Source organism: Populus alba, chromosome 11 (assembly GCF_005239225.2).
Source record: "Populus alba chromosome 11, ASM523922v2, whole genome shotgun sequence".
Taxonomy (NCBI): Eukaryota; Viridiplantae; Streptophyta; class Magnoliopsida; order Malpighiales; family Salicaceae; genus Populus; species Populus alba.
In genome coordinates this window covers 15,217,942-15,241,552 of record NC_133294.1, presented here as the reverse complement: position 1 = coordinate 15,241,552, position 23,611 = coordinate 15,217,942, and the positions used below count along the sequence as shown (strand labels likewise).

Below are 23,611 nucleotides of genomic sequence, written 5' to 3'. Positions count from 1 at the left end.
ATTATATTATTGACTCAAAAAATATTTATATTATATTTACAATAAAACTCAAATTTATGACACTAACTAAATATAAAAATATTAAAAGAATAATCTTAACTTCTTATATTGCTAAAAAATGCTTGTATATAAAAGAAGAAAATGTATATTATTCATTTTTTTCTTGAAAAACTGTAGAGGACCTCTAAGGTTTTTTTTTTTTCCTTCCATACTCATTATAAAATTTGAAAAATTAGTTTTTCAGTTTTTTTATATAAAAATATTGCATTTGAACAACAATTTTTGTTTTCATTTTTCTGACTCTAGTTTTTTTTAAAACTAAAGTATTGTTCTCTTTCTAAATAAACCCTTAGATACTAACTCCAACTCCAAAAAAAAATTCTTCTTATTTTTAGAAATCTGAAATCCTAAAATTATGATTGGTGGAAGGTATACCAAGTTTTTAATATTATTAATCTTTTGATGGAGAGGTCCACTGGGCCATAATAAGCGAAGATCCAGAGTTTGCACTTGTTAATTTATTATCAAGTCAAGATTCAAGAAATTAACCGTTGACATTTTATGATTCACAAGCGGTTGCCTAACAAAACCTTCCATCGCCTTTCTCCTACGCTACCCTGAATGGTTCTGCTAAACTATTGATTCTCGTCTGTGCTTCGTTTTCTCCCAGGATTTCTTTTTGTGATTCTTTAACTCTTCCGTAGAAAGTATTTTCTGGTCAGGTTAGCTACCTTTTCTGTTCCTTTACTATAATGGTTTGTCATTCAATTCATACAGGTTCTTTTTACTTACTGTTGTACGTAGTGGTAAAAGATTTTTGTTCTTGATTTGATTAGTTGATGATTTAAAACACATAATCCCCATGTATTTATTTACGACAAGTCTACTATCCCAGTTTTTTTTTTTTTTTTTTTTACTTTCATTTGCCAGTTAAAGAATATCATTGAGCCAAAATCGTGCAATTCATATAAATATATATATCTCAACTACAAAAATTGATAAACAAAGTTCTAAAACTAATTGGTTTGGAGAAGATTTAAGTTAGGAATTTGACAAATTATGTGGTCTTAGCTAGATTGCTGGTTTCTTAAAAGTATTTTCTTTCTGTTATCAATTACTGTAATCATTTTTGTGGATGCAGGGCCTAAGAAAAAGAAAATGGTTGATGGATTTTGGAATTATGTTGAGAAGAAAAATAATGGTTTCGCCTGTAAGTTTTGTGAGTTTGAATTTGCAGCGGGCACTTCAGTTTCTAGGATTAAATCACATTTATCAGGAATTAAAGGGCGTGGCGTTAGCATATGTAATCGAGTGCCTGATGATGTTAAAGATGCAGCCTGTCTAGCAATTCAAGGTGGCAAGAAAAGACGTAAACCCATGTCAAGTTCAAGTAATGATGTGCTAGTTCCAAATCCAGTGAGAGATGTAGAAATGACACCAATGGCAGCTCAGAGATTACATCAACTGGTGGAAGGTGGAAATCTTTCAGGTATAGAAATAGGAAATTGGGTAGACAGTATGATTGGAGGAGAGATTATGATTATCGATCAAGGTAGAGCTCCTGAAGTGAGTGAAGCACATCCAGCTAAAGGAAAGGCATTTCAGACAACAGAGCTAGTGGGTCGTGCTTTTGAAAGAAATGTAAGTGAGATCTGGTCGTGGTTGATGAAGGATGATGTCTCAAGTATTGGTATTTACGGGATAGGCGGTGTTGGCAAAACGTCATTGTTGAGACATATCAATGATCAGCTTCTACAAAGACCAAGCTCTTTCCAGAATGTTTTTTGGATTACTGTAACGCAAGATTTCAGCATTTATAAATTGCAGAATCTCATCGCCAAAGCTGTTGATTTAGATCTTTCAAATGACGAGGATGAGAAGAAAAGAGCTGTGAAATTGTCAAATGGATTGATTGCGAAAAAGAAATTTGTTCTCATTCTAGATGATTTATGGAATCATTTTTCTCCAGAGAAGGTGGGCGTACCTGTTGGAGTCGATGGATGCAAGTTGATTCTGACAAGTAGATCATTAAGAGTTTGTAGACAGATGTGCTGCCAGGAGAAAATAAAAGTGGAGCCACTTAGCGAGGATGAAGCTTGGACTTTGTTTATGGAGAAACTTAATGTTGAACTTCCTTCAGAAGTTACAGAGATTGCAAAATCTGTTGCAAAGGAATGTACTGGTTTGCCACTTTGGATAATAACAATGGCAGGAACCATGAGGCAAGTGGATGATATAGGTCAGTGGAGGAATGCATTGGAGAAATTAAAAGAGTCAAAAATTGGGAAGGGTGACATGGAGGCTGATATATTCAAGATAATAGAGTTCAGCTATATGAACTTGAAAGATTCAGCTTTGCAACAAGCTTTCTTGTACTGTGCATTGTTTCCTGTAGATTCCGGAATCAGTAGAGAGGACTTAGTAGAGTATATGATCGTCGAGGGAATCGTTGCGAAAAGGAAGAGCAGACAAGCAGAATCTGACAAGGGCCATGCCATGCTTAATAAACTTGAAAATGCCTGCTTAATAGAAAGTTGTGCACGGGAAGGTTATAGATGCGTTCGAATGAATACCTTGGTTAGGGATATGGCCATCAAAATACAGAAAGTGAACTCTCAGGCCATGGTTGAATCTGGTGCACAGTTAGAGAAATTGCCGGACATGGAGAAATGGACGGAGGATCTAGTGCGAGTTTCCTTAATGAAAAATTACATAACTGAAATTCCTGCTAGCTATTCACCAAGATGTCCCAATCTTTCTACTTTGTTGTTATCTCAAAATTACATGCTGCGGTCGATTGAAGGTTCTTTTTTCACACAATTGAATGGACTCGCAGTTCTTGATCTTTCTAATACAGGTATTAAAAGTTTGCCAGGCTCCATATCTAATCTGGTGTGCCTCACTACATTATTACTCATGAGGTGTCAACAGCTGAGGCAAGTACCAACATTAGCAAAGCTTACAGCATTGAAGAAGTTGGACCTGGTTTACACACAACTTGAAGAATTGCCTGAAGGCATGGAATTGCTGTCCAATCTTAGGTATCTTGACCTCAGTCATACTAGACTAAAACAGTTGTCTGCTGGGATATTACCTAAACTCTGCCGCCTGCAAGTTCTCAGAGTTCTCTTGTCATCGGAAACTCAGGTGACACTTAAAGGAGAGGAAGTAGCATGCTTGAAGAGGTTGGAAGCTTTGGAATGCAATTTTTGTGATCTCATTGAATTTAGCGAGTATGTCAAGTCTTGGGAAGATACACAGCCACCGAGAGCTTACTATTTTGTAGTCGGACCGGCGGTTCCTTCTCTTTCTGGAATACACAAGACGGAGTTAAATAATACAGTTCGGTTGTGTAACTGTAGTATCAACAGAGAAGCAGATTTGGGGACACTTCCAAAAACCATTCAAGCCCTGGAAATTGTGCAATGCCACGACATGACGAGCTTATGTGCTGTTTCTTCAATGAAACATGCAATAAAACTAAAATCCTTGGCAATTTGGGATTGTAATGGAATAGAGTGCTTGCTTTCGTTGTCCAGTATCTCCGTCGATACACTCCAAAGCCTTGAGACTCTATGTCTTAGCAGTTTGAAAAACTTGTGTGGCCTCTTTAACAGACAAAGAGCGCCTCCACCACCATTTCCATCCAACGGTACCTTTTCCAGTCTCAAAACATGCAAGATATCCGGGTGTCCAAGTATGAAGGAGCTGTTCCCTGCTGGCGTGCTGCCAAACCTACAAAACCTGGAAGTGATTGAAGTCGTAAATTGCAACAAAATGGAGACGATAATAGCAGGAGGAGGAATCATGAGTGAAGAAAGCAGTTTTAGTATAAGCAACACTTCTGCTGTTAGCAGCACTGACATCAGTCTCCCAAAGTTGAAGCTTTTGACATTGATATGCTTACCAGAACTGCAAATCATTTGTAATGATGTAATGATCTGCAGTTCCCTTGAAGAAATCAATGCAGTTGACTGTCTGAAGCTAAAGAGAATACCGATCTCGCTTCCCCTTCCTTGTCTTCAAAAAATCAAAGTCAAGGCATATCCAAAAAAATGGTGGGAATCAGTGGAATGGCGTTATTGAATACAAGTGAAGGGACAAAGGTGTCCAAACTGGCACAATCCACTCTGTTTTTCACTCTGCCTCTCACTCTTAAGTCTAAATTGTTCAAGATTTTATTGTCATGTAAACAGCTATCTAATGGCATTCTAGGTTGCTGCCTGCCACCAACTTTCTATTTTGATCTTCCATGGTCTTTCTTTCAATCAAATATTCAAATACAGACCTGCAATTATCTGTAAACTTTTAGTAGCTCTCTGTTACAGCCTGTTGGAAAACCAATTTATCAGAGTTTAATTGAGTTTCTTTTTTCGAAATCACTCTATCTAATTTAATGCCAAGTCAAGAAGTCTGCTTGAAGAACACCATGGAGCATGGTTATCAAATTTGGCGCAGCCTCACGAATCAATTCACTAACCTGCTGATTGTAACCTAGTTTAGTTAGGGTATTTGAAGGTCAACTCCTTTTAAAATTGATTTTGAAAAAAATTAAAAGTTTTTAAATTTTTTTTATTTCAAATTAATATTTTTTTATGTTTTCATATCATTTGATATATTTATTAAAAATAATTTTTTAAAAATAAAAAATATTATTTTAATGCAATTCTGAATGAAAAATATTTTAAAAAACAATCACAATCATACTCTCAAACACATTAAATCTAGGGTTGCTCCGGCTAAACCTAGATAAAATCTAATCAAATAACATTCTCTGCTTTTTCTCTCCTTCAAATTTAAATGTCATCTACTTCTTGAGAGTTATTTTTTTCTCTTATATTGTTCAGCACTTCTTGCTTTATAGGGTCACAGTTCAGAACATATCCTTCTGGTTCTTTCTTATTGAAATTCTTACAAGTTTACCTTATAAACTTAGTTTATCATTTGTATTATATATATAGTTAAGTTGTTGCATTTTATTTTAATAATAATTTTTGGTATACATAAACATATTAAAAATATCACAACAATAACAAAATTATTTAATATGGCAATTATAGTCTCGATCACAGGATCCAGGCTAAATAATTAAGACAAATCTAGATATAAGATAGGGTAGAAAAAGAAAAATCCAACTCAACAAATATGCATAGCCCAATTCAAGGTGAATAGAATCCTTGTATAAAATTATAAATAGTATAGTCTTGAGCAATTTTCATTTTATATTTGGAATCTTTTATTAAATAAGAATAATTTTCATTTCATAAAATATAATTTTATAAATCTATTTTATTTATTCTTATAATTTTTTTTATTAAGTAAAGTTCTTGAACCGTTGTCCAAGTTGTCCATATATCCTCCTGGTCTACTCTACAAAATATGGGTGAAACTGCTAAGAGAGGAAAGGAAGATAAAGGAATTAAGAATTTTAGGAAGATGAAAAGATTACATAGATCTTTGTTTTCACTTCAATGGCATGCATTAATACGTGATTCTCGAGCTTCGTCTAATTCTCAATTTTAATTTTATGTCACGATGAAGGAATCAACTGAAGAATGTGTAAAACTAAAATTTTAGCACAAGTTTTAATTAAATCTAATGGTTCAAATAACTTCTTTTACTTTTATAGCTTAGTAATTGTATATTTCATTAGTACTCAAACAAAGCTCGAGATGTTGAATGTAAATAATTATAATATTTTTCAACTATATAGCTCAAATTTTATTGAATATATATATATATATATATATATATATATATATATATAAGAAAATATGTTATTATTATGCATTTTAAAAGTATTATCATTATCATTTGATTTTATGAGAAATTGATTCTGTAATATAAAAAAATATATAATAAATAGGATAAGAAAAAAAAAGGGAAAATATTGGAAAGGCCTATGCATGGTAAGCCGAACCAAGACTAACCTAGCTTCCTTTGTATATAAATTAAGAGAGTGACTATTTTATAATCTTGAATTCTAATTTTTATTTGTTTAACCTCAAAACATCTAAAACTATAATTAAATGAGTATTTTGGATTTTCATTTTCATCATTTGTTTAAGAAAAATTATACTTTAGTCCTTGTTTAATTTTGTAATATTCACTATGGCTTCTATGGTTTAAATTTTTATGAGATATTGAGGCTGAGGCCCTAAATTAAGAGGAAAAAGAAAATAAAGAAAAAGCATATTGGAAAATAATGAGAAGAGGGGATTTGGTATTTTACATGGTGACTGCTTGTTTCAAAAAGTCAAGAGTTTTATCTCTAATTAAAAATGACATGTTTATAAAGAAAAAAATAATCAGGTCTCATTCAGGTTTACCAAGTTACTTGCAAGTTTTTACTTTAGAATCAACAAGGTCCTAGATCTTAAATCAACCAACATCAGACCAGGTTTTATAAAAAAGATTCCAATGAGTTTTATGAAGTGTTGGCCTGTAGTTTTAATTCATATGTGACCCCGTATCACAAGTTTATGGGTTGACAAGTCAAAAGTTGAAGAACAAGGGCTGGTTTAATTAATTTCCAAAACTTGGGTGTCCATAAGATGAGTCTACCCCATGCTATTACCATGAAAACAGGTTTCGATTTCTCATCCTCAACTTTTTTTAATAATGTTCTAACAATTGATTCTTTTTTAGATCTTTTCGAACGCTCTCCTTTATTGGGGGACCTTTTTTTTTAGAGGTTTGTCCTCTTTGAAAAAAACAAATTGAAAAACTTCCACTATGAGTCATAGTTTTCAGGGAGGAATGCTGGTTTGCTGTCTATGCTCTATATAGCCTATTGGGCCCACAAAAGAAGAAGGTAAAACAGTGATCAATTTTGGGATCATGTTGCGAAGACAAATGGTGGAGGTGGTGTCAAGTGGAAATTTAGAAAATTCAATTTCAAGGGTCAAATATCAATTGTCAGGAGAAAAAGGGCACGGGTTTAATATTTGTGGAAATATACCCCTTGATGTTATAAAAGAAGCAGCCTACCGAGCAATTGAAAAAAAAAAAAAAAAACCGAAGTCCATCCAAGTTACTTTCCAGATGTGGAAGCTCGGACAATAAAGTAAAAATTGAGGGAAGGACAGTATCTTCCAGATATGGAAATGGAAGATTGGATAGAGAGTATGAGAGGGGGGGAGTTGGTGGTTATTGATGAAGGTGGTAGATCAACAGTTTCTCAAGGGCAAAGAGGAGATCTTTCAGACACAGAAAATTTGACAGAGAGCATAACCGTAGAAGGGTATATGCTTATCAACCAAGGTAGAGTTTCGTCGGAAGGGCAAGAGACATATGTTTCGAATGTGGGAGTGGAGGATTTGACGGATGACTTCATTATGGTTGCCGACGAAAGTGGGGTTTCTGAAGGGCTTGATACACATAAAGCTAAAGGAGAAGCATTACTGACAACAGAGCTGGTAGGCCAGGGTTTTGAAAAAAATAGGGAGATGATCTGGTCTTGGTTGATGAAGGATGAAGTCTCAAGTATTGGCATTTATGGGATGGGCGGTGTTGGTAAATCATCATTGGCAACGCACATCCACAATGAGCTTCTACAAAGACCAACTTCTTTCAAGTATGTGTTTTGGATTACTGTATCACAAGATTTTAGCATCAGTAAATTGCAGTATCTCATTGCCAAAGCTATTAATTTAAATCTTTCAAATGAAGATGATGAGAAGAAAAGAGCTGCCAAGTTGTATAAAGCATTAGTTGCAAAGGGAAAATCTGTTCTCATTCTAGATGATTTGTGGAATCATTTTCATCTAGAAAAGGTGGGCATACCTGTTGAAGTGAACATGTGCAAGCTGATTCTCACAACTCGATCATTGGACGTTTGCAGGCGGATGGGTTGCCAAGAGAGAATCGAAGTAGAGCTTCTTACTAAGGAAGAAGCTTGGACTTTGTTCAAGGAGAAACTTGGGCATGATGCTGCACTCTCTCCTGAAGTTGAACAGATGGAAAAATTGGTTGCAGCTGAATGTGCTTGTCTGCCACTTGGGATTATAACAATGGCAGGAAGCATGAGGGGAGTGGATGACTTATATGAGTGGAGGAATGCGTTGACAGAATTGAAACAATCAGAAGTTAGACCACACGACATGGAACCTGAGGTATTCCATATTTTGAGATTTAGTTACATGAGTTTGAATGACTCAGCATTGCAACAGTGCCTCTTATACTGTGCATTCTTTCCAGAGGGTTTCACTATGGATAGAGAGGACCTGATAGAGTATTTGATTGATGAGGGGATAATTCAACCAATGAAGAGCAGGCAGGCAGAATTTGATAAAGGTCAGGCTATGCTTAACAATCTTGAAAATGCCTGCTTATTGCAAAGTTATATAAGAAAAGAAAACTACAGATGTTTCAAGATGCATGACTTGATTCGAGATATGGCTCTCCAGAAACTCAGAGAGAACTCCCCAATCATGGTTGAAGTTAGGGAGCGACTAAAAGAATTACCAGGCATGGATGAGTGGAAAGAGGATCTTGTGAGAGTTTCGTTAATGGAAAATCGCCTCAAGGAAATTCCCTCTAGTTGTTCACCAATGTGTCCCAAACTTTCAACATTATTTCTAAACTCAAATATCGAGCTAGAAATCATTGCAGATTCCTTTTTCAAGCATTTGCAAGGGCTCAAGGTTCTTAATCTATCAAGTACTGCTATCCAGAAATTGCCAGGTTCCTTTTCTGATCTAGTGAATCTCATTGCATTATATCTCAGAAGGTGTGAGAAGCTGAGGCATATACCATCATTAGCAAAGCTTAGGGAGTTGAGGAAATTGGATCTCCGCTATACTGCACTTGAAGAACTGCCCCAAGGCATGGAAATGCTGTCCAATCTCAGGTATCGACAGTGAAATACTTGGATGAAAATTCATTGAATCTGAAATAGCTTGTGTGAGAAAGGATAAAATGACTGACATCATTTGGATAATCTGCTGTACCATCTCAGGTATCTTAATCTTCATGGAAACAGTCTGAAGGAGTTGCCTGCTGGTATATTGCCTAACCTCTCCCGTCTAAAATTCCTCAGCATTAACCGGGAAACGGGTTTTTTCAAGACCGAAAGAGTAGAGGAAGTGGCATGTTTGAAGAGCTTGGAAACTTTGAGATACCAATTCTGTGATCTTTCTGAATTCAAGAAGTACCTCAAATCTCCAGATGTGAGGCAACCTCTAATCATGTACTTCTTCCTAATAGGACAACTAGGCGTGGATCCAACTATGGATTATTTACTTTATATGACACCAGAGGAAGTCTTTTATAAGGAAGTTTTGCTGAATAATTGCAATATCGGTGAAAAGGGAAGGTTCCTTGAGCTCCCAGAAGATGTTTCAGCTTTGTCAATTGGAAGATGCCATGATGCAAGAAGCTTATGTGATGTTTCTCCATTTAAACATGCACCTTCACTAAAGTCCTTCGTGATGTGGGAGTGTGACAGAATAGAGTGCTTAGTTTCAATGTCAGAATCCTCCCCGAAAATATTTGAAAGACTTGAGTCTCTATACCTTAAAACTTTGAAGAACTTCTTTGTCCTCATTACAAGAGAAGGATCTGCTACACCGCCACTGCAATCTAAATCTACCTTTGCCCATCTTAAATCCTTGACAATAGGTGCATGTCCAAGCATGAAGAATCTGTTCTCCCTTGACTTGTTGCCAAATCTCAAAAACTTGGAAGTGATTGAAGTTGATGACTGTCACAAAATGGAGGAGATAATAGCTATAGAGGAAGAAGAAGAAGGCACTATGGTTAAAGATAGCAATAGCAGCAGCAACCGCAACACAGTTACCAATCTCTCAAAATTAAGGGCTTTGAAATTAAGCAACTTACCGGAGCTGAAGAGCATTTTCCATGGGGTAGTGATCTGTGGCTCTCTACAAGAGATTCTTGTGGTCAACTGCCCAGAGCTTAAGAGGATTCCCCTCTTTGATCCGGTCCTTGGCATTGACGAAATACCTCTTCGAAGAATCCAAGCATATCCGAAAGAGTGGTGGGAACGAGTGGAGTGGGGCAATTCCAACAGCAAGAATGTCCTTCAGCCCCTGTGTGTGTTTCAGGAGGCTTTGTATTATTAGTGGGAGAAGAAGGCCGGCAGTTGAACCACATTCATGGTATGGCTCTCATTCTGTATCTTGTATCCTTCAAATTCATATCTCTAGATATCTTCCTCCTCATCTGTCTCATTTCAGTCTCAACATTGATAGTACGTCCAAGTGTCAACCCTCCACTGGTTTTTCCATTTTATCATTCCTCACTCCTGCGCCATTTTTTTATCGCAGGTCTAGAGAGATTTGAGAAGCAACCAAGCTCACTCCCCTTGAATGATCACCAGAAACCTAAAGAATTGAAGTTTGGGGAGAAGGTGCAAATAAAATTGGGAAGAGATGCATGCAGCGTTAAAGAAATTAAAGCAATACTAAAGGACAATCGGCCAAGTGTGGAGAAGGAACAGAGCCTCCGGAGAAACTAAAGTGAAGGCATCAAGTGATCATTCTAGAAACTGGAAAAAAAAAAAAAATTCGTTCAGTTTTGGCTGTAAAACTAAAATTGCTTGGATAAAAGGCCAAATAAGTTTCCCTTGCTAGCTGTCTTGCTTATCCCTGTAATTTCAGCAACTATCATGGCTGGTAACAAATTATTTTTTTTTTGACACACTTCACAATGCTGCCCTTGTAAAAAAGTGCTCTTTACGTAGAGCAGATTGAGGAAAGTGCTGATTTCATAGAGTCAATTGGAGGGTTTGTAAACCATGTATACTTGCGTGTCAGGATGGGAAAAGCGTCTTCAGCTCAACTGGGTTGGAGAATCCCCACGGCAATATAATATGAAAATGCTGTTTTGACGCACGGATAGTTAATTCCAGAACTGGAAGTGAAGCTGCAAAGAGCTTCTCACGAATGGCAAGGGATCAACGAAAAGATGGAAGAAGCCATTATCTCCATCTAGAAGTCAACAACAGTATTTGTCACTTATTATTCGTGTATTGTCTTCTGTTCGAAAGACGCAAAAATGACGATTGTTTCGAAGATAAAGCAATATCTGCAAAATCTCCATATCAGTCGTATAAATTCAATGTATCCAAGAAAATTAAAAAAAAAATGTCATTAATATAGTTTTATCAGAAAGAAAAAAGGGAGAATGAACGAGAAATAAAAAGTTGACTCTGTCAGGCTTTGATTTGCATTGTGTACGTGAATACGAAGTTCCACTATACAAAAGCAAGGACTTTACATTGCAAGCGGCACTACTAAAAATAATAATAATAATAATAAAAGAGCCTAACCCTATCAAAATTCACTCCAACTCAACTAACTGTTCTTGATCCTCGAACTTTCAGGAACTTACAAATTTACAAGTTTCAGGGTAAGCAAAACTGGATGCTTAACATATTACCGTGTTTGTAATTTGATTGAATTGAAAAGGCTATCCGACCATTTCCAGAATAACTGGAATGCATCAAATAATAACAATCAAGGCGGAATGCAGAAGGAAGAGCTGAGAGCTGGAGGCATAACACAAACCAGATGGGGCCCAGGAGGATTGCAGCTTATATTTGACTCATCAACATTTGGTAGTCCAAGTTGAGGAGGACGGACATAACCAGCTACCAACGGCACACATAATACTGAGATGACTATTCTTGAACCTGTCCAATATGAAGGAAAAGGGAAATCACAAATGATACCTGCAAGCCACTACATATTTCATCTAACAAAAATTGATGACAGAACTAAAGTAGTTTAGGAACCTTGGATAGTTGAGAGAGTAACATGTCCGCGCTTTCTCCCAGCAAGCATCCAATTTTCAGAATTTGCACTGACTTCATACAGAACCTCACCCTGTTGCACAAATAGCAGAGAACATTATGAATTCATTGCAGGGAACAACATGATTTACAATCTAACTGATATGCAAAAAGGTGAGAATTGCAAGGTTCCTTCTTATGTTCTTCCTCACATTCTCTCGAGGTTTTAACTTCTTAAGTCTGACATCAGGAGTCCCCAGAAAACAAAGGTCAGCAGTGATATCATCAAAGTTTGAATTCATCAAACTAAACTTTGAGCTGATTGCAGAGAAAACCAAAAAGAAAAAAGAATTGGCAACAAACAGTAGAATCAAATGTTCAAGCCATTTTAAACTTTTTGCGTCACAGATGTGTAAGCCAAAAAGGAAAAAAAAAAGGTAAAAGAAAGAAAGACAAAAGGAGCATGCAAACAGAAATTCATCTCAAGTAAGAGAAACAGCAATGCTTTGTGAACGCAAGTTTTTTAATTGCAAAATTTCAAAACTGAGAATATAAAATCCATTCGCTTTTCTTTCCCAGCTTCAGAAAGAAGGGATGTCAAAAGGAGGCAGGAAAAGCAAAAATAAAAATCGCAGTATTAATAAAGGTCTGACATATATGCAACTTGTACCAAATATATAAATAAAAAATACACGCAACTTTTGTTTGAAAAATATATAAGTAATTTAGGGCAACCAATTCAACAGTGACCATGCCAATGCTCTTTTTCCTCTCAGTTCAGGGAAAGGAACACGTAATATACCACTCCAACAGAAATGACTAAAGCAAATACCCTGAGATAACAGAACAATGAATTTGCTCAGTCCTGTGATGCATTAGCAATAAGCACTTGCGGGTAAAACCAGTGCTAATATTAACACTAATACCGTGACTAATACTTGCACTAAAAAGAATGAAAGTAACAAGTATATAATAATCATGACAACAACACCTATGTGAGAAAATGTTATTGTGACTCCATGATAGTTGCAGGAACTTCTTATTTTAAATTTCCATCAAGACTTACATTGTGTTCAGAAATTCCATTGTCCTCCAGGCCCTTCAATCTTTCAACCCTCCACTGCATGGTGATGAGTTGTCCAACTCTGAGGCCAGTTGAAGGAAGAGGAAGAAAACCAACAGCCAGGCATGGGTCAAGCACTGGTCTCTGCAGTACAATAGCACTCTTGAAGAGCAAGTCCTGCCTGGCATCCTCAGGTTCAATGCCATCCATGGAAACAGGAGGATGCGCTCCATTTGTTCGCTCACCATAAATTCCATATCGGATATTTAGTATGCTCTCTGTCTGCAGTGCTTCCACTTCATCTGTAATCCAAGAGAATTTTTAAGACATGATGCACTGAAAATACAAAAAAGCAACAGATGAAAGTATGCAGTGTGTACATAACATGTATCAACAAGAGCCAAATGTAGGAAGGGAAAATTAAAACTTAGAGAATTTATAAATATTAAGAAGGGTAGGAACTAGTTAAAAAGAAGATCAGCAGAAATCTATGAGAATACACCATTAGCAAGACAATAGATATTTTCAATAGCTCAAATGTTCTTCAACTCTACTTCTAAATTCACCAAATTGACCACGCTGCTCAGCTCCTTGCCTCTCAATCTTTCATTGAAACCAAGAAGTACAACATTATCCTGACTAAACCACAGCTAGGGGATACAAACAATTCAAATGTTCAATCTTGACATCAAATCATTCAGGGCTCCATGACAAGAGCCCTGAACAGCTTTACCCCTGAACAGAAGAAATTAAAAGGTTCGTAAGAGTGTACCAGAGGCGGAATCATTAGAACAAGTTGACTACCTTTCTTTCACAGAATAAGAAACAAAGAGAAAAGGCAAGGTGGGAAAGAATATAGAATGACTAAAAACATTTGTGTTTGCTTTTCAGAAAACAATTTTCCAATTTCCATATCTGCTTTTCATCTTTGCTCTAAAATCATTCCTCCAAAAAAAACTAAAAATTGCATCCACAAATTAATAGCTTTTGAAAATTGAAAACAAGGGCCTTGTTTGGATTGTCCTTAAAAGAATAAATGGTCAAGAGATTAACTAACTGATGAACCAAACAAGGCCCTAATTTCCTAAAGTGGAGAATTTGGAAACTTACAGTATATTTCAATCTTCCTAGAAAATTGAAAACACACAATCCGATAAACAATAATCAGTAAACATCATTTCTCTGTTTTCTAGAAAGAAGGAAAATTCTCCGTGAGTAAATATGACTAAGCAAGACACTCTCCTAATGACATTAAAAGCTCGATGCACAGTTCCAACATAGTAGCACACTTTGTGAATGAATGAGGTGTATGTTTGACTAAGGACCAGCTATGAGTACAAGAAATTCTTTTTAAATACAATAAAAGGATCTATACCTTTGTCAATTACTTTTCCCAAGCGAATACTGAACATGATTCCTGCTCTAGAGGTTGGAGAAATCATGAGCGGGAAGAAGCTTGAAGTTGGTCTTCCAGTTCCTTGTCCAGTATGAATAAATCCATCTTGAAGTTCAAGCCAAGCATCATATATGGTCAACGTAGCCTTCACTTGGGAATGCAGTATCACCTGGAAGCAACATAAACTATTCTGAAATTCAAATGAAATTGAAAAGGAACATAATAAATATAATTTGTGATATTTATAATTCTATCATAGCATGAAATAAGAACTGGCTAAGATGGTCTCCCTCAAAATGTCAACAGTTTGAGAATGCATCAGTTTGGTGGGTAAAAAACATCCTAGCTTAACATATTTGCAGCATACCTGCAACAGCAGAGTACCATCATTGCACTTGTCTGCAACACGTGTGCTCACATGGAAAGGATCAGTGAAATGTACTGCTACAGTTCTGCAGATCAAGGCAATATGATTTTTCATGTTTGGATGATTAAATAACATATTTTATACTTTTTATAGGTGAGGGAATGAGAAAAAAAAAACATAAAATAACTTATTATCAGCAGTATAATCAGGGAAGTGATGGACAATGACAATGCCTTTCAAATATCTGGTTGTGGGATACTCCAAATTCAAGTTTCAAAGCAATTGTCCTCATGCCATCTAGATTGCTTTGTTTCTGAGGGGTGACTGCCACAAAAGGGAATATATTATAAGACAGGAACATCATCGGATACAACAGAAAGTATACATGCAAAAATTTATAGACTCAACAAAAAGCTGCAAATCATTATTATCACCTGAGGATGACCCTCTAGGAAGCCTGTCACTGATTGCACGAACAGGAATCCAGAGAACAGAATTTACATCACTTGCCCAAGCAGGAAACTCTATTCTACCATCTTGAAGTTTTAACTGCTGAAATTCTTTTTTAGAAGCCAAAGAACAATCCTTTTGTGTGTCATTAGAGTTTGTCATTTCAGCACTGCTCTGTGAAATATTGACATGGGTCTCCATCTCAATGACATGCGACTCTTCAATATTCAGACCCGGACCAGTATCAATATACAAGACAGCACCTTTGAGAGAGTAGTCAAGAGGCCGTACTATAACCCCAACCCACTGAGTTTCATTTATCAGTAAAGCAGATGAAATAGCTGCAGCAAGATCAACTAGTGGTCTTGGTTTGAAAACCTAAGAAAAAAGGGCTTTATTAGATAAGCAATACAATGCACCTATTTAACGAAATGGAATGACCAGAATACATGATCCTTGTATGAAACACAAAACCAATACCTTGAGTATAGGTCTAGTGGGCTTTTCATAACTCATGAAATCATCACTGTCTGCTGGGCCAACCTTCGAAAAACTATGAGATCTAAATCTCAACTGACCAATCTGCCCAGTAAGAACCCCCAAGACATAGGAACCTGGTTTTTGAGGAGGTAAAGCAAGGGTAATGGTATTCCTACCAGGCTTCAGTATGGTGGCAGTAGAGCTCCTTAATGCCTGAAATGTGAGAGGGTTTCTTGAGTTGTGAAGAATTCTATACATATCATATCTGCTCTATAGAATCAAGTCACAACTATTAATGTCCAAGAAAATTGTACCTTAGCACCCTCATCAGCATTAAATGTAGCAGTCAAAGTGAGGTTAAGTGAATCAAGAGTTATATCATCAGGAAAGCCACTCCAAACAGTTACAGAGAGAATACCAGGATCCCCATCACATAACTCCAAGGGAGGTCCGGGATTTCCAGAAAACGTAATCAGTGATGAAACATCCAAGGGCACAGGGTCCTTCATCTCACTGTGTGCAAGACGAAGTACCTCGGCCTGAAATGCTTGGCGCTCCTTTGTTGAGAATAAACCTTTATCTAAAGACAGCAATTTCACGCAAGATGCCAAATAGCCAGCTTGATCATTTAGCATCTTCTGGCACTCAGCTAAATTGGGAAGGACATCAGCCAATAATTCCTGCCATCCTTCGCCAGCATAAAGGGCACAAACTTTCTCATAAGACTTTGCAGCTAGATCAAAATTTCCATGCCCGAAGCAAACAGCTGCTATTTCACCATCGAGAACAACTCCATGCCTTTTCCACCAGGAATGATGGTAATTGTCTGCAGCACCTTTGGTTAGCTCGAGATACTTTTGCTGCCATGACAAGAGCATAAAATTGGTGAAATGAGGGAGGGAGGGTAAAGAACTAGCACATCCACCACTAAGCACTAAAATCCACACCCTACCAAACTATAACCTTGAACTGATCTCTTTCAGAATTACCAACTGTTCATTTCTATTAAAAATATGAAAAATCAGTTGAAACTTTTGGCATTCTATTAGCACTGAAAATAACTTAATCTAGCAATAATCTTCCATCATTCATGCTTCTTTTTAACAACATAGCTATGGCTCACCATTGAACACAAAAAGCTTCCAGGCATTGACTGACAAAATATCTTTTGTCAGAAGTAGGCAGTTCTCAGAATTCCAATATTTAACAACAACAATGCCATGGGTTAGAAGGTTTTGCATTTAATCAAAGCACAAAACTAAAATGAATGAATATACAGAAACGAAGAGAACTTGAAGCAAAAGCACATGGTTTGCTGTGGCAAGGTCTCTGTTCGCACTACAATGGCAATTCTTTTTATGGCTTCTTTTAGTTAAGATTTCAGTTAACAGTTGGTACTTGGTACTTGATCCTTTGCAGGATGATCAGGCAGTCTAAACAATACTCTTTTAGAAAAGTAATTTCAAATAACCAGCAAGATTTTGCAGATTAGTTCTGCAAATAGACATTCTGGGAATTGGGTTGATGATATGCTAAGCAGCTTTTGCAAAAGATTTCAGTTTCCATTGTGATGAGATTAGCTTAGTGCAGATATGTGCATGTTCTATGGAAAGAAAGAGACAGAAGAAAGCCCAGGCAATGCAGCTCTGATTGCACAAGTCATTATTCAGTGCAGCTCAGGCCTTTTCAAACAAACATTCTCCAGCAAGCTGTTGTCGATCCTAGATATAGTTGTGCCAAATGAACTTCAGCAACTCTGTTTATCATTAGTTGCTCTAGAGTTTTTTTCTATTGTTTTAGTTTGCTTTGTAGTAGGGTGAGATCCTACGTAGTTCCTTTCAATTAAAGAAAATTTTCATTCACAAAAAAAAAAAAAAAAAAAATTGCATGTCTGTGTCAATGGTGGATTAAATAGATACCTCAAACTCCTCTACAGATGACAAAGCTTTCCAAAGATCTGCATCAGAAATTGTATGCTTCAGAGCATGTTCGGCAGCAACATAAATCTCTGCAAGTCTCATAGGTCGATCTACTGAACCATCAAAAGTTCCAGGTGAAGAATTAGTCCGCGACATAGAAATCGCATTCATTTTCTTTGATTGGGGGGTCCTTGATGAAGCATCTGAAGCTGATCTGTATTTATGTATTAATTAGATAAACAATCAAATTGGCATACACCAAAAAAAGAAATGATGAAAGATTATGAGTTATCAATAAAAAAATTTGCTTCTTGGAGAACCCATAGTACTACATTGCCTCAATTCCCAAGTCCATTACCCATCAATCAAGGTTGGGCGGCCATCAAACATCTCAAACACATTCCCAGCAGAAAGGGAAGCCCTTCGCCGATTAGCCTCTCGCAGAAGTACAGAAGGTTCAAGAGGCAGTGGCTTGCTCTGGATGCCAAAGTTTTTTATTTTAGGAGTAGCTTGAAGGATCACCTGTACAAAAGGTAAACATGTTCATCAATTCTATCAGGGGAAACTTAAATAGCCATCTTTTGAATAACAGGTGAAAACTACAGCATAAAGAAATTGGACTAAAATGTTTAGCTACCAATTGGACTCGGCTATCAATTGGGTTCACCATATAGAGATACCATTAATTGCCTTTTCACTCACTTGTAAGAGTGTTACATCATCTAGAAGCAACAAACTTTGTGATAGTCACCCTTAGTAATTAGCAGAAGAGGTAGACAATGTATGAAATAGAAGAAAACTACAGTAATAACACAATCCTACAGTAAGAGAACAAACAAATAAAAAGAGAAATATATACCAATGCCCTTCTGTTGGTTCAAATTTGGACACCATCCTAAAGCGTACCTTTTCCTTCTCAAGAACCTCAGGGGAAGCATCAGGTGGAACTGATGGCCAAACCGGAGGCTTGGGCCAAGGTAGCATGCTGAGTAAGGCACTGTAAAAAATAAAAGAAAATAATTTAAAAGATACACAAAACATCAGTTTCTATAAATAGCTCAATTATAACTTTTTGACACTGGAAAAATTTACTTTCTAGTTACAGGACCAAGTGGAATATAAACAAGAGGTGACAAGTAGATTTACACTTTATAAATCGATTTTTCACCTGTTGACAGGACTTCTTTCAATATCTGCTCCATATCCGATCAAATAGGCTAGCCTCATGAACTGCAACAATCATAATTGCATTTCATAAAACCCCTTTCTGTAGCAAAATTTGAAGTAACAAAATAACACAACTGTCGTGCACAATAGTCTTAGTGCCAAGTCTCTGGTACCAAAAAAAAAATTCTTTTTTTTTTTTTTTTCAAATGTCATTCTTGCTTTGACAAAAGGGAATGGGTTCATACAGGATAAAAATATTGAAAAGGTAAAGGATGCAGAACCATTTTCTGCTTCGAAAATGGAGCCAAAAGAAGAAAGTTTTTTACCTTAACTCGACATAAAGAATAAAGATCACCCTTGAGGCGGTAGAACTCCTTTTCTATGTCAGGTGCCGCGAGTCCATCGTAATTAGGAGAAGCAGTAGCGTTGATTATAGCCAAGCAAGCAGTTATAACCCAAACTTCTCGCATACAAAAAGGTAGCATATTCTAAGAGGAGTGCCAATAGGAGAGGGAAAAGAGAGATCAGAAATAAAATCCTCTGAACTATGGTCAAAAAACCCAGCAATGCAACTACTTAATGAAACAACCATCATATACCTCATGCAATGTGAGGGCCTTTGAGAAGCTAATTATAAATGAATGACCCCTTGATGCAACCTCAAAGGGACGATTCAGCTTGAATAAAAGCTGCAAGTCCAACAGAATAATTAGATTAAAGCAAAAATCCCAGGAATTGAACTGGATTCCTTAAAGAGTAATGTATAATGGCGAAAAACTCTTGTGACCTTTTGGTGTGAGAACACTATAGCATGCAATATTCAAAAATTTGGCTACAAAACTGATTCTTGTGACACAAATCAACCAAAACTCCACACAGAACAGAGGCCGTCTGTGCACGTGCTCATGTAAGCATGTGTGCATGTTCACAAAGTGTGCAAGCACATATAAAGGTCATGTGAGCACGCATACAAACACACACAAAGGAGGGGCAAAACAATAGCATTTAAAAAATACAAGCACATATCCAAGATCCACTCAAACTGTTATTCAATTATGAATCATAAGGACAAAATCAACTAATGAGCAATATTTAAATTAACTACTGAATCCTGAAAATTAATTATGAAAAAAGAACAAGGAAAGCAGTGGGGCATAGACAAACAGATCTGTGTGGTTGATAAAGCAAACAATCAGAAATATTTCTCTTTCATTCTGGAATTAACTGCATCATAGTACCATTTGGGTGGATTGAAATGATTCTCAGCTTTCCTACCTTTGATTGGTAAGCAAAGAGATACTGCCTAAATTCAAATTCTCTAAATGAATCATCTTGAACGATCTGCGTCAATGGCTTATTTTCAGGATTAAGCAGTGCTGCCCAATCATCACCATGGTCTACTCCTCCAAATTCTCTCTGTTTTCCAGGCATATTAACTGCACCAAATTTGTATAAATTATTGGTCCATTATTGCTCAGGGAGCATAAAATGTTCAGCTATTCATCAATGCTAAAAACACATACTCCTACAAGTATATAAACAATCACAAGTATGAAGAAAACTCAAAGCAGTGATCATGAGGGCTCAGAAAGCTCCAGTGTTGATTATTTCTTCAACACCTAAATGTAAAATAAAAGAAGTTACAGTGTTTCTATAAAAGATTACAGAAATATTGCTATAATATTATCATTCATGCTCTGAATTTGTCAACAAGTACAAAAATTTAGACACGAAACAAAAACACAAATTAGGATAAAGGTTCAGGTTAGAAAACTCAGACATACATGACACAAAAGATTAAGTTATCAATTTGAAATCATGATGTGCAGAAAAAAGATCTATGACCATGTGATCAGTGCTAATTACAGTTTAATTTATCATTCAAAATACAATAAGAATACACTAGTTTGATTTTTTACGAAACTTTCAACATGAAGAATATAGACATCTATAGCAGTATCAGATTATTAAAAAGAATATCTCATCTACAAGAAATAAAGTAAGATTACTATTACACTATAATTTGAAAACAGTGAAGAATGACAAATGTTTTGAGTACTAGAACAAACAAGGAGGAAAATCATGCAAACAACAACAGCACAGGCACAGGCAGACACATGCTTACCTGTTTCCAAATAACAGAGTTCCAATTCATCATATTCACGTAGAGCATCTTCATAAAGATGAGCCATCTCAAACATAAAAGCCAAGCTTTCCTGAGAACAGAACATATATTTAGAGGTAGGAAGAATTGCTGGAATAACTAAAGAAATGTGATGCATGACTGAGGCATATGGCTACAAGGAACTAAAAGATTTCTTAGAGTTAAGCCTCCCCATGTATAGGGATGTTCTTAGGGATCAATACTGATATTTTGTCAACAAACAGAAATGATGGGCTCCTATAAGACAATGTTTCATAGATATGCTTTTCCAAGATAAATAAAATATACACAAGAACGAAAAAACGGACAACAGTTTAAATCCAAATCAGGCATTTCTGCTGGTAGCTATAACACCTTTATCAGATAATTGAAATAATTTGAGAAAAGGAACAACCTTCAATATAAAGAAATTACAGAAATTCCAGACTGGCATGAACCGCTGTTCAGTGAGCTTACGTATCTCATCCTCATAAAACTGTACACGCCTATCCAGTGTGTTTCTGACACACTCCATAATTTTCGATTCTAAATCATCCCAAAAATTTGCTTCAGGACCATGAATATCATATTTGCAGCACCTGGATAATTCACATGTTCAAAAAACAGACAAAAAGGAAACCAGACCTTTTGTGAATAACACCAACCACCATAACTAAAGCATTTCTGAAAAAGAGAACGAAAAAGAAGAAAATAGTGCAATATTGGAGCAAAGGTCAGTGTATGCAATATTCAGCTAAAGAGAACTAGAGCAATGGTCAGTCAGTGTATAAACTTATTTAAGTTTTCGACTTGCATTTCCAGTCATATAACCCAATTTACATCACTCATGTTGATGAACATGATACCAGCATTCACAATTGCTATTCAAGTAAACAATAATGCATGAATATATCAACACATCACAACTTTTTTCAATTCAAGGATAATAGCAGTCATATCTAAAAATCAAAACATCACAAATTTTCAAATGAAGCAAAAGTATTGTTTTACCGGAATACTAAAAAAAGTAAACCAAAAAAAATTCCAACAAATAATACCTCAAGAAAAGCTAAGAATGCACGACAAATCCATCTAACAAAATGCACCAGCTGAATCAAAATAAAAGAATAAAAATAGAACTCAAATATCAAAGTAAAATTAAAATGCGACCTACAACTACATGCTTACCTCTCCCTTTTTTTCGAGCTGAAATCAACTTCAAGCTTAGCATAAACCTTTTTCGCCATTTTAACAGCATTATCATTACTCGGATGCGCTCTCGACACAAACACAATAAACCATTCCTTGTCGTCATTTTGCACAATTAACTTCAACCGCGGCTTAAGTATCGTTTTAAACTCATCAAGATCCTAGTTAAAATAAAATAAAAACGCAAAATAAATCCTTTTGAAATATATATATATACACACACACAAATAAAAAAATTTAGGTCAAATGGCGAGTTTAATTAAGCAAATACCTCACAAGTGACTAGAACAATAGTAGCGTACGGTTCGCGAAACCAAAACAAAGATTGCTCTTGAGGAAACCGGCTGCGGAGTCTTGAATCAGTAGTTAATATAAATTCGCAAGGAAAATTCTCTACAAGAACTGGATTTCGAGTCTTGTTATTTAGACTAGCTCTTTTAATTGGAACTCTCACTTCGAATCCTGATTTTATGTTCGGCCATAAATCACTCACATCTTCAACTGCCAACAACATTACACTAAATTAATCAATCAAACAGAAAACAGAAAACTGATCAGGAAATGCGAATCATTATTTAGAGTTACCTGCAATGACGATGTGATCGCAGCTATTTTTGATAGTTTGAAATTGAGCGAGGTAGTTTGCCATCGTTGGATCTGTGGAATTTTTATTTTTTTTCTTATCCTTCAAAGGAGTCCATCAGATCGGGGAGAGAGAGGGGGGGAAGTGAGCTTTGCTTGGTGTTATTTTCAGTCTAAAAGAACGTTTACTCTGGGAAGTTGGGCATGAATCACAGTCCCGGGATCTAGTGCTACGCTACTCATAAATCATAATGGTTGATGATTGGGATCTGACGCCTTGGCCGTTGGATTGCTCAACTGTCTTTTTGATGTGTGGGGTCATGATGGATGGTGTTTGGTGGTGGGAATTATGATGTCCGATCACGGGATATAATCAGTTTTGACCTTGTAAATAGCATTGAGTTTCACTTCAATACTTTAATTATACATTATTAAGTATTTGCCCGCATTGCTTATTTGTCATGCAATTTTGTCTCGCGTGTTGGAATTGCTATATACAGTGATTAAAATTGCTAGAGTGAAATATATATCTTGTCAATTATACATAATTTCTTAAATTTTATCCAAAAAAAAAAATCATTTCTTACGTCATTAAAATTTTATGAATGAAAAAAACACATCAGTTTATTTTTCAATTAGAAGTAGAATGTTAGATTTTTTTTTCAAATTCAATTTTTTTTTCTCATAAAAAAAAAAAAACAACAAACTGATTTTGTGATTGAGAAGTTATAACTATGGTTAACACAGCTAAAACTCCTAAATAAATAATCCTTTTTCAGAGTGGGAGAATATGAAAATAAATAGTAAGAAATTAACTCCCATTAATTTATTAAATATTGGGCAAAACTTTGAACTTGAACCACAAGCATTGAGTAAATTGGGGGACCCTTTTGATTGCGGGGGCATGTAGAACAGTAGAAGAGCAAGATTCAGTTACAGCAGTGTTCAGTTTTACAAACTCGTCAACAACAGATCTCTCATCAACAACATATTCCTCAGCCTTGAGAAGCCAATCCATCTGCAACAACCATCATAGCAAACTCCATTTCTTCAGGCAAATAACTACAAGTTTAAATATTG

General features: G+C 36.0%; 3 protein-coding genes across 6 annotated transcripts; 2 read left to right on the top strand and 1 right to left on the bottom strand.

Annotated features, from left to right (window-relative positions):
• The first annotated feature begins 530 nt into the window (after positions 1-530).
• LOC118047553 (probable disease resistance protein At4g27220) lies at positions 531-4,379 on the top strand. Its single transcript, XM_035056888.2, has 2 exons — positions 531-722; positions 1,142-4,379. Exon 2 carries the CDS (start codon positions 1,159-1,161, stop codon positions 4,084-4,086), a length of 2,928 nt encoding a protein of 975 aa, XP_034912779.1. The 5' UTR covers positions 531-722; positions 1,142-1,158; the 3' UTR covers positions 4,087-4,379.
• A 2,426-nt stretch (positions 4,380-6,805) lies between these two features.
• Positions 6,806-10,823, top strand: LOC118047555 (probable disease resistance protein At1g61300). The gene is made up of 3 exons (XM_035056891.2): positions 6,806-8,851; positions 8,960-10,121; positions 10,290-10,823. The coding sequence occupies exons 1-2, from the start codon at positions 7,101-7,103 to the stop codon at positions 10,083-10,085; spliced, it is 2,877 nt and encodes a 958-aa protein (XP_034912782.1). The 5' UTR covers positions 6,806-7,100; the 3' UTR covers positions 10,086-10,121; positions 10,290-10,823.
• A 331-nt stretch (positions 10,824-11,154) lies between these two features.
• On the bottom strand, positions 11,155-22,738 carry LOC118047554 (trafficking protein particle complex II-specific subunit 130 homolog). Of its 4 annotated transcripts, XM_035056889.2 has the most exons (21): positions 22,535-22,738; positions 22,221-22,450; positions 21,929-22,110; positions 21,156-21,339; positions 20,723-20,813; positions 19,873-20,033; positions 19,197-19,286; positions 18,924-19,085; positions 18,599-18,660; positions 18,337-18,427; positions 17,789-17,952; positions 17,431-17,644; positions 15,826-16,371; positions 15,512-15,724; positions 15,016-15,409; positions 14,815-14,905; positions 14,582-14,666; positions 14,194-14,383; positions 12,822-13,120; positions 11,759-11,849; positions 11,155-11,656 (listed from the first exon to the last, which is right to left on the bottom strand). In XM_035056889.2, exons 1-21 carry the CDS (start codon positions 22,596-22,598, stop codon positions 11,481-11,483), a joined length of 3,780 nt encoding a protein of 1,259 aa, XP_034912780.1. In that variant the 5' UTR covers positions 22,599-22,738; the 3' UTR covers positions 11,155-11,480. The 4 variants fall into 4 exon arrangements, with proteins under 4 accessions (XP_034912780.1, XP_073268451.1, XP_073268453.1 ...); XM_073412350.1 differs by lacking the exons at positions 22,221-22,450; positions 22,535-22,738 and adding an exon at positions 21,799-21,849 and having other exon boundaries at positions 21,929-22,062; XM_073412352.1 differs by lacking the exons at positions 21,156-21,339; positions 21,929-22,110; positions 22,221-22,450; positions 22,535-22,738 and adding an exon at positions 20,121-20,216 and having other exon boundaries at positions 20,723-20,741.
• Between the last annotated feature and the right edge of the window lie 873 nt (positions 22,739-23,611).

Bases quoted from the DNA above. Each gene is read 5' to 3' on its own strand.
- LOC118047554 (XM_035056889.2), bottom strand. From the start codon at position 22,598: ATGGCAAACTACCTCGCTCAATTTCAAACTATCAAAAATAGCTGCGAT. The intron at 19,086-19,196 runs GTATATGATGGT...CACTCCTCTTAG, and splicing joins AGGCCCTCACATTGCATGAG to AATATGCTACCTTTTTGTAT. The intron at 15,410-15,511 runs GTATTGGTTTTG...CTTTTTTCTTAG, and splicing joins CCACTAGACCTATACTCAAG to GTTTTCAAACCAAGACCACT.
- LOC118047555 (XM_035056891.2), top strand. From the start codon at position 7,101: ATGGAAATGGAAGATTGGATAGAGAGTATGAGAGGGGGGGAGTTGGTG. The intron at 8,852-8,959 runs GTATCGACAGTG...GTACCATCTCAG, and splicing joins GAAATGCTGTCCAATCTCAG to GTATCTTAATCTTCATGGAA.
- LOC118047553 (XM_035056888.2), top strand. From the start codon at position 1,159: ATGGTTGATGGATTTTGGAATTATGTTGAGAAGAAAAATAATGGTTTC.